General features: G+C 38.1%; 1 protein-coding gene across 1 annotated transcript; it reads right to left on the bottom strand.

The window, feature by feature from the left end:
- Positions 1-633: 633 nt before the first annotated feature.
- ZNF839 (zinc finger protein 839) lies at positions 634-17,400 on the bottom strand. The gene is made up of 8 exons (XM_067555032.1): positions 16,537-17,400; positions 13,728-14,651; positions 7,562-7,813; positions 6,603-6,695; positions 6,078-6,230; positions 4,139-4,279; positions 3,015-3,153; positions 634-1,751 (listed from the first exon to the last, which is right to left on the bottom strand). Exons 1-8 carry the CDS (start codon positions 17,398-17,400, stop codon positions 742-744), a joined length of 3,576 nt encoding a protein of 1,191 aa, XP_067411133.1. The 3' UTR covers positions 634-741.
- Between the last annotated feature and the right edge of the window lie 950 nt (positions 17,401-18,350).

The raw sequence follows: 18,350 nt of genomic DNA on the forward strand, positions 1-18,350 counted from the left end.
GACTGCATCTGCCTGCCCTCTTAAGTAGTCAAAAATGGATAGTAGCCTCTGCTGATCTGTGTTGTGATGTGGGAGTTTATGCTGTCACTTTGCACAGTATTATTTCTGAAAAATGAAAGTTTTCTTGAATACTGAAATGTTGATGACTTATCACAGAACCACATACCTGGAAAAATAAGTTATGTGTACTAATAAAATAAGTTAACTTGAATATTCATCTAACTGCAATTAAGATAAATTGTTCTAATATAGGTAAGGTAAAACCTCTAATATATAGAAAATACATCTCCTTTTAAGGTTTTTATTTTGCCCATTACAGGTTGCCAATATACAGCACATCACTGTGAACAGGCCGTGCAACACATTATATTGCATTTCTGTTGGCCAAAGAGAAAAACTCATTTAACAAAAAGGTAATAGTGCAACAAAACTAGGGTTGACAGGTATCCATACTATCTCTCCCCACCCCCCGCCCCAGAAAACACACACACACACACACACACACACACACACACACACACACACACGCAAATATTAAGAGCACAAGTTGAATCAAAAGTTATTCCTTAGAATTTTTGGTTGCACTCCTGCAAATATAAACATGAGTTATAAAAAAAAAGTACAGGTCATAGAAATGTTTATAAATAAGTTAATTTCAATATTCCCATTAGAAAAATATACATTTGATATGGTCAGTTTTTTCCAGAATAAAGCATGTATAAATAAAACTGGTTTTTATATTTATGGCTCCACTTCACTTTGCGAAAGCAAAATATCTTCACTTTGGCCATCTGCTTCCATTGCTAGTAGTGCTTCCACAGTTTCCAAAGAAACCCCCTCAGGCGTGCGAATGTGCATTGTAGTACCGTCAGCATTAGTTACAATCACAATGCCCTCTGCCTGAGACAGAACGGCAGTACCTGGATGTGACAGAATAAGCCCATCTGCAGTCTGAATAAGGATCTGTTCATGTCCCTGAGACAAAAATTCATGGCTCTCATCAGCAATCTCAAAGGCTACAGTTTCACCTCCAGTAACTGCATTCTCTAGCTCATGTTGTACAGCATGTTGTTCCTCTATCCCACAAGAGAATTCATTCAGGTTTTTAATTGGACTTTCAAGATTCACCCGAATGGATAGGGAGGTTTCCTGTACAGGATTCCGCTGTGAGTCAGTTTGAGTCTTGTATGGATGGTCTACTGGCACCATGCTTGTTGAAAAGACTTTTTCAAGCTGCTGCATCTGATCAGCAATATCAGCATCATTAAGTTGTTCAGGCTGTTCATTGGTAATAGCATAACTCTGGTTTTCTTCATCTTGCTGAAGTTTCTGATATTTTCCGTTATGATCAGTTTCTTCACTCATTGACAAGTTGGTACTCTGATTATCCATCACATCTTCTGATACCATGCAGTTACAAAATTCAGAAGTTGTCAGTCTACCTGCTGTGTTCTCACTTATAAAGTGTGCTTGAACAAATTCTTCTGGTGAACTATCTGCCTCAGCATGCAACAATGCATCAGTACACAGTGGAGATGTGTTACCTGTATTATCTGGTCCCCGTATACTTACAGGTTGGGAGCATTCCATTCTCATTTTCATGGACTGAAAGATGTCTGAATTTGCAGAATTAATTCTAGCTTTTAAATCAAGTAATTTATGTTGCTCCCCAGTATGTTTTGTACTGCCAGCTGTGCAAGGAGTAATACCTCTATCTTCAGAGAGCACAGCCCCATTTAGTGGATTAAAACCTGAACAGTTGAAACAAAAATGTTACAGTATATTATGCAACAAAATGATTTTGGACTCACAAAAGTAAGTTTTCTACAAGCATCTTTCTAAGATTTTATCTAGTTTTCCCTCCATCAAGAAGTGTTGGATTTTTAGAATGGAATTATGCTACTGCTCATATGAACAACAGTACAAAACTACTTTCTAAAATATCAGAAGTCCAGTTCTGCTCAGAAAGGCTCTAGAAGTAGCTCTGGAGGGTTCCATATTTGTTCTCTCAAAGGCTCTGTATCAAATGTCCTTAGTTTATAAGAAAAGGTTGTTGCTTTTTTCTTGTCGCACCCCTGAAAGCAGCGTGGGATCAAAGGTATGTTGGGTTCTTTCCAACAGACATGTCACTAGTAGTATTAGAGATACAGCAAGCCAAATTATGCCCCATCTGGCACTTGTGCAACTGTTACTTTAGTATGTTTTCACAGGTGTAATCAATTGGACCTTAGTAAAATCTCAAACTCAGTAAAAAAAATTCTGATATACCAACTCATTCAATTTTGGCTATTTCCTGTTCATGGTTTACAAGAGTCAAAACTTGTTTTTGTCATTAAGATATTGACTACATAAGAGACCTGTTAGGTAAGAAAGTACCATTTTTATATAGTCAGGTTTTAGAGTGGAGCTGCACCTTAAACTAGCACAAACCTTAATGAAAGGTGCTAATGAATCAGATATTGTTTGACTTTATTGATTTTTTTTTTAAATTGAAAGTTCAACAGAAAATCCTATTGTAATGAATTAAGGCCAATGTGGTCTCATGAGGGATCCTTTAAAGAAGAAACATGGAATATCTAAAAAAGTGAAAAGGAAGAAGTTACACCTGGAAAGACATAAGGGGCAAAAATCAATGAGCAAAAGCACAGAAGCTTGTACCAGAGGCAAAGGAATAACTATGTAAAGAGCAAGAGGATAACAAAGGTGGAGGTTTTACACTAATCTGATTTACACTCTGACCAGCTTCCCATTCTGTCTTGTTCTGTGTTTGTACAGTGCCTAGCACAATGGGGTCCTGGTCCATGACGGGCTCCTAGGCATTATGAGAATACAAATAAATAGCATTCTTAACTCAGACTTCTCAGCTAAACAGTCATTGAAGGACCTACAGCACATGGTTCAAGATCAAGTTTAAGGCATAATCATGACAGCTGTAGAGACAACACAAGATAACGGAATTAACTGAACTGCATCAAAAACAGAACAGAGTTCGTAAATTATAAGTGAAGTGTTACCGTCTTTTGTAATCAGTGTAGACAAGTTCCAACTCTTTTCCTCTACTCCATTTTGACTAAAATAAACATCTTTCACATTCTCCAATATGCCTTCTACTTTGGTCCTTTTAGATGATGCTAACAGTTCTTCATCTGAATTCTGTCAATACAAAAACTAGTTGGCTTGATATCACTTGCAGAAATAGACAATTTGTGATCTTTTCCAGTATTAAGTGAAACATGACTCTCACCTACAATAGTTTTTCACAGCTAGGAGGTCCTTAAAATAAAAATTTTAACAGACTATCTAGTGCTTTTTCAAGATGTTTTCTCATCTCTTAGTTTTAATGTCTGTTTTAATAAACCTGACCTTGCTTCACAATTTGGGGGTTGGGTCTGAGAGAAGCCTCACTGATAAGACCTGGGACAGGTCACACAAGAAGAGTACCTACTATAGAAGAAAATCTCTCCTCCTTCCCTTCTCCAACTTCAATGGCAGTGACCTCCATGCCCTGAGAAGTGTGAGGGGGGGGGGTTAGAGGGAAGGCTGGCAAGGTCACAAGTTGAAGCACAGGCAGAAAAAAGGAAAAAAGTGTCGCCATCAATCCTTCCCAAACGCAGCTCTGAATTGAGGATGGAAGAGGTGCTGCCATCAGAGGAGAGGAAATTATCTGCTCCCTGCTACAGCCACAGGCAGCAGATCAAATATGCTAATCCAATCCTCTCTGAAACCAGCCCCTTTGTTGTTTCACCTCTGCTAACCACTGCAGCACTCACTACTCCCCCACTACTTGAATATCCATGCTGGCTAGCCCACCTTCTCCAACCCAAGCTACTATTCTCTTCTAACAGCATGATATTTCATGTCAGCCTGCATTAAACACTAGAAAGGTGAGGGCAGGCACATACACTGAAGAACTTTGCTCCTCACCTAGCTAATTTTGCTATCTCTTCTTTAAGAAATATCCTCCAATCCAGTATTTCAGCATTTGCTGACTCAGAAAACTCAGTTACATCTGGAAACATCACTTTAATAGAAGTCAGCTAACACTGATGTGAATGTTTAAGAAATAAGATATTAGACTATTGTAAGCAGCTTTAATATATAAACCAAGACAAAAATTAAATTCACAATTATTTTGTACCTCATTTGCTCGTTTTTTCCCTGATATCTCTGCAAACATCTGCTCACCAACTGTTTTAATTACACATTGTGGGAAAGAGTCTGCAGCTTGTATCTCTTGTTTTCTAAGAAGATTCTCTGTAATTCCTAGTGACTCAGCAACCTATAAAACAATTAGAGAATATAGAAGTGAGATTTTCTCCTACTTATATATTGTCAGTACTGATATAATCAAATATATTTCTAAAACTAATTTAGGAAGACATCCATACTGGTGTCCAATCAAAAATAGGTAGAGCTTCACAAGCTATTTTAGACCACAATAACTTCGGCAATTAGCCTCCACTCAAATTAATCATCTCCTATATAAAGGCTAAAAGTAAAATTAAGAGGGTAAACTTAGAGTAAGAACTAGGAATGTAGTGGCTCAGAACTCCAGAGTAAGTTACTGAACAGCAGAGTTCAACAAAGGACACTGTCAAGGGTCTTCATGATTTAAAGAAGTTCTTCCAGTCTGTCATTTAAAAAAAAAAATCCTTGGTATTTGGGGACTCAGAACACATTATCTTACCAATTTTTGCTCTATTTTGTGCACACACTTGTTTGTTATAAGGTTTATCATGAATGCTGAACTTTTTTTTAAAAAAAGCACATTAAAGCATGTCTTTAAAAAAAAATCAAAGAATTACTCATGGACTTGGAAAAAGAAGCAAAAAAGGTAGGTCAAATTTTGGGCCTACCAACCTTGACAGTGTCCCTTTAAATTGGCACAATTTCATTTCTCCATAAGAGGAAACATCACGGTTGGGCAGTTACACAAGATGGAATCAGATGAACACATGTAATAGTAATGCAAAGCAAACTTTTGGTATATATTATGATTCTGCCATGATTTATTCTGAAAAACATGAATATTCAATTAGCCAGTTCTATTGTATTTCATTTTTACCTAAAATTACTCTGTCTGTGAAATACAATTTTCTCCCCTTCCTCCCCTGAATTTTCCTGTCTTCTCTCTGTCTCACTCAAATTAAGATCTTTGGAGCAGGGACTGTCTTTTGAGCCTGGTAAAATACTGAGCATGCTGTTTGCACTTTAAAAGATTTGCTGGCAGTAATATGTACAAAATATTGTGTTATTCACTACTGAAAATTCAACACTGGTACATCATTACTTATAAAGAAGTCATTTCATACCAAGCACCAGGAACTGTAAGAGATGTGAGAGATTTCATTGTAACTGTCTCTCTCACCCAGTGCTACAAAGTGAAGTAGTGTCTGGAAAAACTGAACTTTGATCTCCACAAGCATTAAAAACTGAAAAAGCTATTAAGAATTGATCTTTGTTACATGTCTCAGTTTGATTATATTCTGTTAATGCGTTTGCTGAATTTAATACTTTCATTGAAAAATTTAAAAAATATAAATTCCTTCAAATGGTTCAATGATAGGGTATCTGTAAACTGTAATGTTTACTAGAAAATAAACATTAGCAAATATAATGGATTTGTCTGCATATTTGATCTCTGTCAGATCCTAAAATCCCCTTTATTTTAACTCATCCCCAAAGGCCTCATGTCATGGCCACTTCCTTTCTAGCCAAATATAGGATGGGATTCTGTTAATGCTACTGCCATCAGAAATGATGTTGAGTCATGTAAAGTACACCGGGCAGCAAAGCATAGCTTCACACTACTCTAAGCACCTGGAGTTTTGATTTGCATTTTGTAATTTGTGGTCAGTGATCAAATAAGACAGTGGTTTAATCAAATATTTTCTATTACTGATTAAAGAATTTTTTTTCCCCATCTTTTGCTATTCTTCAGTTTACACTTCATCTCTATTTTCTCAACTCAGGAAGTTGATGTTCTGTTCAAATATCGCTTATGCTATAATACTTAGCAACAGAGAAAAACACTGCAGACCAGTCCCTAAAAGCCCCTCCAAAATGTGTCCACTTACCTGGGGATTTTTTATTTCCATAGGCTGCTGGTAACTCAGAAAATCAGAATTACTGAAATAGTCTTGAGACATTTTCTTTACCATATTATGTAACTCTTCAAATTCTCGATACACATCTGGAAAAAATGCTTTTGTTGGGTAACCCTTTTCAACCTAAATAGAAATAAGCAAGAATATTTAATATTAAATATAATTAATTAAATTAGCAAAATATTTAATTATTTTGTTTTGCCTAATCCTTTCTCCATCCTCATTTTACTAACTTTACCAATCAGTCCAGAAAGGAAAGGACTATGCAATCTTCAGAAATACCACTGATGAAGCAGGCCGCAAAAGTTAAAAGTATGATCTGGAGAACTATCAACCTTTGCTTATATAAGACTCCAAGGTGAACTCTGAAATGTCTTCAGCTTTCATATGTCTAACATATGGAACCGAGATTAAATCCCAGAGAACTTTTCATGATGTACATGAAAGATAAAGATAAAAAGAATTTAATATACGTACATGATGAGAAAAGCTCACCTTCATCAGTAGAAATTCATACACAGTAACAAGTTTTGTCAGGCGGGGAAGAGCCAGCTCCATTAAGTCTTCATTGTCACATTGTTGGATTAGCTGGTAAAGAACAAAATAGTTTCTTTGGGGGGAAAAAAAGACAATATAGGCTAATTGTCCCTTAATTCATAATGTAAAATCTCAGTTATCCACTATAGGACATATCTGTAAAAAATGTATTATGACAACACACAGCTGAGTGTCAATCTAATGTTCCTATAAATTAGTCACTATCAAAGAAATGGCAAGTGGTAAGGACCAATTCATTTTCCTTACAGGATTAAAATTAAGTGGCGTTAAGAATAAATCTGAATGTAAAGATTTGACTGACAAAATTAAGAAGAGTATGGTTCATTCTTTCTACACATTAAATTAATGATCAGTCTCAGTAACTATTGTGTAATCATATGGAAAGAAAAGTAGATCTTAATGAATTAAGCAAATAAATACAACCACAAGCTCAATCCACTGTGATATGCTGGAAGCTCAGAAAAATGTGATAATTACATAGAATTTTAAAAAAGTATTTTTAGATGTTTGTGGCTGGGCTTATATTTTTAATATATTAATAGACACTCGTAGTAGTGGCACTACTAATTATCTTTCCCCAAAACAGAGCAAAGAATGCATCTAATTACTAAGAAGCCAAAGCTATTATCCCCAGAGACACTTTCTAAAAATCTATATCTTTTACCAATAACTTGATTTATATGTTTTGCTTAAAAACTGATTTAAAATTTCAATTTGGTATTAAAATAACATCTACGTCTCCTCCTCACTTACGCACATACCTGTATAGCTATATGTCAAACACACAGCAGGTCCTTGGAGAGCACATCCTCACCAAAACAGATTAAATTTATCAGATTTTGGCAGTAGATGGAGAAAAAAGGTACATATGAAATAAATGCAGAAGGGAACCGTACCTCTTTTAGCCTAGCTTTTCTTCTAAATACGATGTGTTCTGTTGACATATTACTAAGCAACTTCGAAGGGGACTGACCAAGTCTATTAAGTCTTCCTGAACACATTGATCTTCCAGCCATCCTTGGTCGGCCGCGTCTTTTAGGTCGTCTGGGTCTTCCTGGTCCTTTTGGCATTCCTGGTCCACAATGTACTAAACCAATCTCACTTTGTTGTGCTGCTAACAAATGCTTGCCTTCTGCAGATTTATCAGGCTTTATAAAAAAAATACAATAATCATTACAACACTCCCCCTCACTCAACATGCTGCTGAGAAAATCTCAGTTTAACAAAATTGAATAATTTCATTAAATATTTTAATTTATTTTACTATGCAATTTCAGTATTGTTAGATATGAGTAAGCCTAGCTACATGAATATTTGCAAGATAAATCAGGAAGAGGCTAGGGACACAGCTGCTTCTGTAATTTGTTTGCACCATTATTTCTAATATTAATTGTATGGATTAGGAGAAGAACTAAGTATAATACATAGAGCAAAGGGAATTTGATCATAAACAAGAGTAGCCTATGGTCTTGCCAAAGAGCTGCTTGATTCAAAAAGGGTATTTTATTTTAAAAGGTGAAATAAAAATGGTTTTATATTATTCATTTAGATTCAAACAATAGTAGAATATATTAAACAAAAAACTCTAGTTGCCTTGATGGTAAGTTTTACACTATGAGAATGACCACTCAGCAGCAAGCTTATATATGAATAACAGATTCAGTGTAACAGCAACATTAAATAATCAAATAGAAGGAAACAAATTAACTCAACCAGCCAGAATATCAAAGAAACTTCCCACCCTTCAGAAACATGCCTTCGGCTCTCCCTCCCACAACATCCTGTCAAACAAACAGTTTCTGCTGTGAGCCCAGGAGGTCATCAAGTTCAGGCTATCTTGTTTCCCTAGTTTTAAAACTGTTGTGGTCTCAATACAAACAAAGTCAAGCTATTTAAGCAAAAGTAAACAATTGACATGCAGAAATACAATATTCACTGCACCGAAAGAGGTTACAAAACAGGGTGGATAAAAATCAATGTGCTTTTTTAAAATAAAAATTTAAAAAAAAAAAAACAGATTTTTTAATTTTTTTTTTAAATCAATAAAATATTAAATTTCTCTCTCATTTAAAAATAACAGTTACAATTAAATCTCATCAACAACATGCTAAACCTACACTTACAATCTAATAAAAATGAATTAATGGCTCTAGTCTGTCCAGCCTAACTACTAGCTCTTGCTTCTTGAAAGTTCTGGGCTTTCAGTTTCTGTTTCTCAGCAGACTAAAGTCACATGTTCCAAGAAAGACAGGGGCTGGATAGGATTATAGTTGTTCTGTGCTTATGTGGTGGTAAAGCTGGGCCAAGCAAGGCAGAGGAGTTAAGTTAAAGTCAAAGAGACAAAGGACGGAGGAAAAGTAGAAAGGAACAGTGGAGTGGACTGGAAAGAAAAGGAAGACATTATTCAGTACACACACAGCTTCCTATATTCTCCCATACTTTTGCCACAGAAAAACTGTCATGGATTCCAAGTGTAAGAGAGACCCTATCTGGGAATATTTTGAAGAAATTCCTTCCCTGGGTGAAAAAGGAAAACGTGTCCAATGTAAAGAGTGTAAGAAGGAAATGCAGGGCCTAGTTGCACAAATGAAACATGATAATGAAAACTGCTTATTGGAAGAAAATGATGTGGATGAAGATGTGGATATGTCTGAAGAACAATGTGGGCCAACTGGTTAGGAACTTAAATAATTCACTTTGCAATGCATCATTCTTCAAGACTCTCTCTATACCTTTTAGTATATGTGTGATTTAACAAGTAAATTCCCAAGCTGTTTGCTATGTTGGATGTTGCTAGAAAAAAAAGTTTAACTTAACTAATTAAACAAGTCATAAGGATTAGCTAACTAAGTTGAGAATCTATCATCCAAGTATATGGTACAGAAAGCTGCAGTAAGAGAAATCGAGAGTTGCCAGTTGCCACTGGGTGTCATTTTCTTATTTTAGATTACATAATACATGCCCCTTATTTTGGAACATCATGGCCACAAACAATAATTGTGATGCCATAAGTCTGTTCCCTGTTTTACGTCAGTGTATAACAGTTCTCCCGAGAGAACCCCATCCTACACTTGTTTTCTCAAAAAAACAGAAGTGCCAGTGAATTCTATGGGGCTTATTCTGAAATTAAGTGCACTCTACGCGCAGTCAGTCTTAGCTTTTTTGGTAATTTGGAATCGGATCTGCATCCTTGCTGAAAAAAAACAAATGATTAACTGAATAATAGAGTGAGAAGAACGACTATTCAAAATCATTTTTGAATTATGTTTCAGGATTCCATTTAAGCATAAGAGACTTTGACTGTGACTATCTGCAACAACTTCAGAGTCATCCGCTGGTACTTTTAGCAACAGTGCTGCAACTAAATGTATTTCAGACAACAAAGTATTAGTAGCAAACAAAATATTTCAATCATCCAGTAAAACCACCACCATGAATGGGTTTGTAGTAAGGACCAGCAAATACCAACAAGACACCATGGATGAAAAGATTGCTCAGTTCATTTATGCCACAAATTCTCCTTTTCGCATTCTTAACAATAAACACTTCATTGACATGGTTGAGTCCTTATGACCATGCTACACTCCACCTGATAAAGCAGACATTGGTGGAAGGTGGCTAGATACAGTGTATGAGAAGGAACTTGAACAGTGTGCAAGAAATACTGAGGGGAATTTTGCCAGTTTTAGCCTTGATGGGTGGAGCAACGTACACAATGATTCAGTAATATGTGCCTGTGTGACAACAGAAGATGGGGTTGCATATCTTTCAGAAACAATAGATACATTGGGAAATGCCCACACAACAGAATATTTAAAAAGACGTGACAGTGAAAGCTGTAATCAATTGTGAACAAAAATTAAACTCTCATGTGCGCAGTTTTGTCACAGACAATGCTGCAGATGTGGCAAAGATGAGAAGATACTTAAAAGAAGAAACAGAAGGATGCTCCTTAATAACATATGGCTGCAGTGCCCATTTAATGCATCTTTTAGCCAAAGACTTAAATATGTCTTCTCCAGGAATAAAAGAAGATGTTGAAGTCACAAAATACTTCCATAACAACCATTTTGCTTCAGCTTCACTGAAGAGCAGGAAGACCCAAACTAATTCTCCCTCAAGATGTTGGATGAAATTCTGTGATGGATTGTTATGAACAATTTATTAAGAACTGGCCTATTCTCATAAAACATTGTGAAGAAAACCGTGATAAAATAGATAGAAGTATCTCATCTCAAGTATCTAACATTGGATTAAAGAGGAATGTAGAGGATATGCTCAGTATACTGAAGCCCATAACCATAGCCTTAAACTTCAGAGAAATTGTTGCTGCATTGCTGATGCTGTCGAAATTTGGAATGCACTTCAAGAGACATTGAAGAAAGAAATACCTCACCAGAAAGTTAAACTGCAGGCAATAAAGAAGCGAATGGATCAAGCACTATCTCCACCTTCTTTTCTTGCCAACATTCTCAACCGCAGATATAAACGTAGATGCCTAACTTCTGAAGATGAAGCTGCCATGGCATGGGCATCTCAAAAACACTCCTCAGTTATGCCAGTCATAATAAATTTCAGGGCTGGAGCAGAACCATTTAAACAGTACATGTTTACTGATGATGTTTTGACCACAATCACTTCCCTGAATTGGTGGAAATCATTAGCCAGGCACCTTGAAACAGAGTTCCTTCAGTTGCTAAGCCAACTTTTCACAGCAGTAGCTTCCTCTGCAGGCACAGAGAGAATATTTTCATTGTTTGGTATTATTCACTCAAAGGTAAGAAATCGACTTGGAGTTGAAAAAGAAGGAAAACTCGTATTATTGTTTCAGTCTATCAATAAAAATGACTGTGGGAGTGGGGAAGATGAGAGCTAGTTGTAGAAATTATAAGGACAGCGTATGTTTAGTGTTGGGATGTCTTGTCTATTAGAGTTAATAAAATCTGAAAATTAAAAAAAAAAATTTAAGGACAGCCATCAGCCGGCAACTCAGGAGACTGCTGCAATTGCAAATATGAAACATGTATGTAACATTTAAGATTTAATTTAATAAAATATAAGTGCTATTGTGTTTGTGTGTGAGATTTAGTTCTTACCATTCCTAATGTACTGCTGCTGCATCTGCAGCTTGACACAGGTAATGAGTATTATGTACTATTTCCTAAATTAACAAAAATAAAGTTATCTAAAAAATTACCCAAAGTATACCCAAAGTAAAATGCTGTATTGAGTTGTAAATGAACACGTTTTAGTGAACAGATTTGCACCATTGTTTAAGAAATAGGTGAAGAAATATCAGTGGGAAACTTGATTTAAATCAATAATTTTCTCTTGGTGATTTAAATCAATCAATCCACCCTGTTACAAATATATAAATTTTCAAAAATAGTCTCTAAGTTATCATGGAAGAAAGTTGGCAAAACAGAGTCCAAGAATCTCTCACTAAAAGCCACTTTGTTCCCCTACCTAGCTAGAGTAAATATTGAAAAGAAAGTCCCAAAGATTAGTTACCATTTGAAGATATTTGTGTGCCTAATCACATTAATGTTACAATAGTGCAAGCTTCCTTTCAGAGTTCTATGAACTCATCTCAGTCCTAACCTTCAATACCTCCTGCTGCTGCTCCAACAATAACCCTCGTCTTTTCATAGACTTCTCAAATTTAGGGCAATTTTACCTATCAAGGACTAGATGAAACTTACCAAATTTATTCCAACTGCAATTGAAGTTTTTAATTTGAAGTGTGGGTCACTGGTACTACTCTTCCTCCATAATCTACCTGTATTGATAATTCTCAATGTTTCTCAGTAAAGATCATAACTGACAATGGCTTATGGCCAAAAATATAGTTAGTTGGCAAAAACAAAATAGAACAAAAACAAAGAAAAAGGAATTATCTAGCCTGATGACTCAAGCAGCCACAATAAAGTCAATTTATGGAATAGTAAATCAGTCTGTTACCAAGGGAAAATTTTGTGTGGCTCATATCTGTCAGATAGAAATTCCAGATTTTTGTAGCACTATATTCAGTCAATCAACAGTTCTGCAGATTTTACAGCAAAATAAACTCAGAAGACTGTTTTTAGGTTTTTCTCAAGTTCCCATCACCACAATATACAAATACTGCACAGGTAAATTAGATCTAAATAATGAGAGTCCGTCAACTTCATGGAGCTTTCTGTTCTTTTTCCTCCCGAATTTATAGAAAGCTCTGTTTTTTGTTTGTAATTACCTACTAACCTTGCTATGCTCAGGCTACCAACTTTCACACTTCTGGAAGCAACACCACATTCCCAAAAATGCAACAAATATAACATTGCTGCATCAAAGAGAAGAGTCCTCCTAAAAGGCAACTGTGATACAATTGTATCTCCACTGTTTACAGTGAAGACCTTTCCTTTTGCTGAAAGAAGGCTGCAAAGAACATTCATTTCTATTGACAAATGCACTTTACTATGAAATGGACATTTTAAAACCAGTTTCTTGAAACTCCTCCAACGGACACTACTTACATTTTCCAACTCAGAGAATTGTATTCTACCTTCCTAGAATTTCCTCTATAGTTTCAATTGCATAAGTTATGTAGTGTAGCTGTCCACTGTTAAAACACTAGCTGAGTTTCACCTCAGCACAGGCTGTATTTCAGTGACAGGTCACATTGACTCCTGAATATAAAAGATTTTTGAAAGCCTTTTAGAATGAAAAATACATGAACTGCAAAATATTTTTTCCTTATGTGAATGCTGAGATATAAATTAGGTTAATTACAAAGTCAGAGTCCTATTCTCCCCCTGCAGGTAACAAAATGGTCACCAATGGTGATACATATTTTATTGTTGTTTCAGCCAAGCGGATTGCAACTTTTCCTAATTTATTCCTATTCTCTTTTGACCATGCATGTAGGTCACCATCTTCAATATATGCAAAGAATTCCCACTGTCGTCAACAGGAATTATATGAATTAGTGTATAATAAGGTTCTAAAATTGCCATAATCTTGGAGTGAAATTGCCATTATATTGTTTATGAACTGTGTATTACAGACAGCAAACTACTACTTTACCTGTTGCTCATTCTGTGAAGAAGCAGTTTCTTCCAAACCAATAGCTAGTGAATTTTCATTACTTAAAGTGACAGCAACTGGTTGAGAGTGTGTCAAACTCACTGTTTCACCTCCTCCTCCTCCCAAAATATCCAGATATGCACTTCCATTAGTTTTATTCATAGATACTTTTTGCTGTGAAGACTCCAGTTGTCCATGACCTGGATTAAGTTTATAATGTCGTGCTAATCCTCCTTTTCCTATGTAGGATTTTTCACAAGTCTGACATCTAAACATTTTGGGCTTCAGGTTATAATTCAAAGGATTGAATAATGCATCCGTTCCCTTTGACTTCCCCTCATCATCATCTTCTATGCTTAGTTCAGAATAGTCATCAGAATCAGACTGATGACCATCGGCCAAATCCTCTGTTTTAATGAATTTATAATCTTTCGCTTTATATTTTGGAGGCCGTGAAATCCGTCCAGAACGAGTCTTCACTTTTAAAGATTTTTTTAGCTTTAGTTCTTCTTTTTGCTTTTTCTCCAGGCTTGAAATAAGAGTATTTGCTGAACTGGCTGCCACCAAAGTAACATTTCGAGACTCTGTAGCAGGCACTCTGGCACATGTAGTTGTCTGTCCATTCAATGTCTGGTGCGTGGGAATCTTATTTTGCCCAGGAGGGGCTAAAGGTCTCTGCACAAGTAGCTGAACTGCAGGTTCAGAAGAACTATGCAAGAAAAACTGTTGCTGCTCAGTTCCTGTAACAGGCTGTATCCTAATAATCTGGGGATTAATAATATTAAGTCCAGACAGACCAGAATTCCTACCACTTGGCTGACTCTGTGTTATAGCTTTGGACTGGACTGCTGCAAGAGGTGACACTGGCTTTTCATTTTCCTTCATCTGTCCCGGCTGTACTTGAACACAAATGGCTTCTAATTGCTTTAGGGGGGAAAAAATTGAGATGTAAAAGTACAATATTATTTATCAAGATTTTACATCCTTGTGTGTAAGACCTTGAAGTGAAGCATGAAGAAACTCAATAAATCATCCAGATTTCTTACAACCCTTAAGATACATATTTCCTTCCTTCCAGTTACTGGATCTCCACTATGTATACAGTCACATTCATTGCTTACATAAAGCATCTTAATTTACTTTCTATAGAATATCATTGCTTTATTTTTAATGTCTATCAACCATCAATTTAGTTGCAAAATACTAAGGGGTCATTTCTGCAAATGGACCTGTCTGGGCAGAGCCCTGTTGAAGTTAATGGGGTTCACCTGTGCAGATTCAGTTGCAAAATCTAGCTCTATGCTGTGAATATGTAAAATGAACAAGCACATCTCACCCAGAGGACAACTACCGTCTATTAACTTTACAGGCTAAGTATTAGGCCAAGATTATACCCTAATAAATGCACAGTTCAAGAAATCATGAAAATGATATAAGCAACTCATGCCTCCTGGCTACAACCTCCCTTCTGTCCTCCGCTCTCCACCCCATTTATTTATTGATTTTATTTGATCACACCACAGAGTCAGTAGGGTGCTGAGAAAGAGTTAAAGTCTGACTATTTATTGCCTGTTTCTTGAAAAGTGTGCATTTCTCTAGCTGCACACCAACCAAAGCACTTAAGTACATGCCAAACTATAAACACACAAATAATTACTCTGATCACGTGCAAACACATGCTTAAGTACTTTGCTAGATCAAGGCCTAAATGCACAGCTCTCCATTTAAAAGAAAGAAAGTCTACAGTTAGTTGCTTCTAGTTTTGTCAAATAATTTCCCCCAAAATTAATCAAAGAATGGACCTCAAAGAAAAGGCTCATTGTTATTATTTGTATTACTGTGGTGCCCAGACGCTCTAGTCATGGACCAGGACTCCACTGTGCCAAGCACAGTATAAAAGGACAGAATAAAGAGAGCTGACAATCTAAATTCAGTCCTGACTTCTAATTTCAAACTTCAGATGTTTCTATTATAACACCTGTTCAAGAGTGTGAACAAATATTTTTTTGTTTTTAAAAAAAATCTCTTCCATAATACATACACTGCAGAATGGATGTTACTCACTTAAAAAAAAAATTACTTTTGGGCAAGGACCAAGCATGAAAAATCTTAGTTCAAAAGGGAAAATATTTGGGAAAGTTGAAGAGTGCATAAAAAGGAAAGAGTTATAATAGAAACTGCTTTAAAATGTCAAATGTAGCAGGCAGCTACTGTAATAATAATAATTTAGAAAAGCCCAACCCCGTAGATCAACTGTAGAATCCTAGAAGATTAGGGTTGAAGGGACCTCGGGTCATCCAATCTAACTCCCTGATCAAAGCAGGACCCACCCCAACTAACTCATCAATGATGCACTATCATGGAATAAGTCCCCCCCAAACACTCAATAGCTAGACAGACAGGTTGACGGGTTAAATTGGTCCAATTGCTGAAAAGTAGTTCATCTAAGTCATGCTGGACAAAGAGCCAGACTAGAACATTGGTCAAGCTGACCAGTGCCTGTCACCTCCATTCAACTGGATATGCTACCTTATTAAAAACTGAGCTCTTCCCAACACTAGTCTTCCAACTGAGAGACTGGAATCTAGAGAAATCTGAAAGCCAGAGCAGGTTAAACTGATCAGGAAACTCAGGTCAGCAGTGGAACTGGTGCAATGGCACTCAGCACAGTTTCATCACTGAGAAAGGGACATGACTATTCAATGTTCAGCACATCCTAGTGCTCAGTCCCAATTCTATATTGGAGTCCACTTTCCCATTCACTTGACCCCTTGCCTCTCCACAGACACCTCATCTTCACTTCATTTACCTTGTGTACAAGGCACCTGGTGGTACCAATAGCTTTGCCCTGTTGAAGGGCAACCTGCTGGGCCACATTCTGCAACTGCTGTGATGCATTGTGCATGATACTGGTCACCGGCTGGGACCCTGAGGCAGCAGAGAGGGTACAGCCCTGTGGGGATCCAGATCCACTGAATCCTGATGCTGGAGGCAGGAGGCCAATCTCCTGGGATAGTGGGTACCCCCCACCTCGGGGAGGCGGCAGCAATAAGGATCCAATGCTGGTTCCAGAGGGTGAAGGAGGGGGTGGTGGAGGCTGCTTCTGGGCCCTGCTCACTTGCTCAATGACCCTCTGGAGCTCCTCGGGGGCCAAAGGCGTCGCTGTGGTCTGCTGGCCGGGAGGCTGAGCCAGTAGCTCTGCCTGACTCTGCTCCGCAGGCAATTTCCCCCTCAGCCCAACGGCCTGGCTCTCGGTCACAGCCACCAGCTGCTCCAGCCGCCGCCGCTGCTCCTCGGCGCTCAGCCCAGACCCCTGGACTAGGCTCCCACCCTGCTGCAGGTAGAGGGTGGTGCCGACGGCAGAGGGGCTGGCAGCCAGGCTCTGGGCCAACTCCTCGGTCACCGCCAGCACTTCGGATCCCTCCTCGGTGGGGGGTCCAGCCTCCAGGGGGGCCAGCAAGCCCTCGCCCTCCTCAGCCTCCAACGGACACAGCAAGTCACCCCTGGCCACGGCCGCCCCCAGGGCAAACCCAGGACCCAGCAGGCCAACCCCCTCCCCGGCCGCCGCGCTGAGGAGAGCCCCGCGGGCGGCGGCCGGTCCGGGGGGCTCTTCCTCTGCAGGGGGCGACGGTGCCGCGGCGCTCTCTCCGCCCCCCTCCTCGGGAGCCGCCATCTTGGCAGGTGTCGGCGGACGGGAGGCGCATTCGCCCCCCAGGTCGAAAAGCGAACCTAGAGGAACCGGCAATGCGGGACTCTGGGAGCCAATAGGGGCCGCGGCTGCGCCTGTGCCCGTCATCACGGAGGGGGCGGAGTCTTTGGGGCGACTGGAGCCCAGCAGGGACAAGACACTTTCGAAAGCGTTCTCCTGTGTGATGGGCTGGAGCTCAGTCATACTCAGTCGTGTCATACAATTGAATTCGCTGTACACTCATGCAACAGCTGTCCAGTGCACTTCAGCGCATCAATTTAATTCAGTACTGTGTAATTCAGTGCGACACCCGGCAAGTAGAATTCAATACAAGGCAATTCAGAGGGCGTCAGTATGTCTGTATAAACAGATTTGATACACCATGGGATAGATTAAAAAGCCTCTGAAACTCATTACAGTGCTTTTAAAAGTAAAAACAAGGGGGGGGGGGTGAAAAGATTTCAAGCCTTTTGTTGTAAAGTAAATTGCCTTCAAACCAAGTGTCACCTTGTTTTCTGAAACACACAAGATATAATCCCCCAAATAAGGGGTCATAATGGAAATGCCATTGCCAAGTCAACTTTACCCACAAAGTATTGCTTCATTGTTTTAACGTTTTGGCTCTGATCCCTCGAAGGTTTTTGCACTTACTTATTCTCCTTCAATCGACGGGATTAGGTACATGCATAATTTTACAGTGAGCAGCACACTCCCCTGACTTTTAACCATTTAATTTGGAATGTTTTCTTCAATTTTTTAAGTTTAAAGTAGGGCAGTTTTCTCATTCATGACAATATTTTCCACCACCAGCTTTTTAGAGTAACATAAAATCATTTTAAAAAATCAAGAGAGACTAGCTTTCTACATTTAAACGCTATTTTCTAATTAATTAAAGCAAAAATAAAAATATACTGTTTAAAATTTGAGGAGGGACG

Source organism: Emydura macquarii, unplaced genomic scaffold (genome assembly GCF_026122565.2).
Source record: "Emydura macquarii macquarii isolate MOO-44397 ecotype Brisbane River unplaced genomic scaffold, CSIRO-AGI_Emac_v2 contig_1551, whole genome shotgun sequence".
In the NCBI taxonomy this organism is placed as follows: domain Eukaryota; kingdom Metazoa; phylum Chordata; order Testudines; family Chelidae; genus Emydura; species Emydura macquarii.

Bases quoted from the DNA above. Each gene is read 5' to 3' on its own strand.
- ZNF839 (XM_067555032.1), bottom strand. From the start codon at position 17,400: ATGGCGGCTCCCGAGGAGGGGGGCGGAGAGAGCGCCGCGGCACCGTCG. The intron at 14,652-16,536 runs GTAAATGAAGTG...TCCCCCCTAAAG, and splicing joins CCAGGTGCCTTGTACACAAG to CAATTAGAAGCCATTTGTGT. The intron at 3,154-4,138 runs GTACAAAATAAT...TTGTATTGACAG, and splicing joins GGAAAAAACGAGCAAATGAG to AATTCAGATGAAGAACTGTT.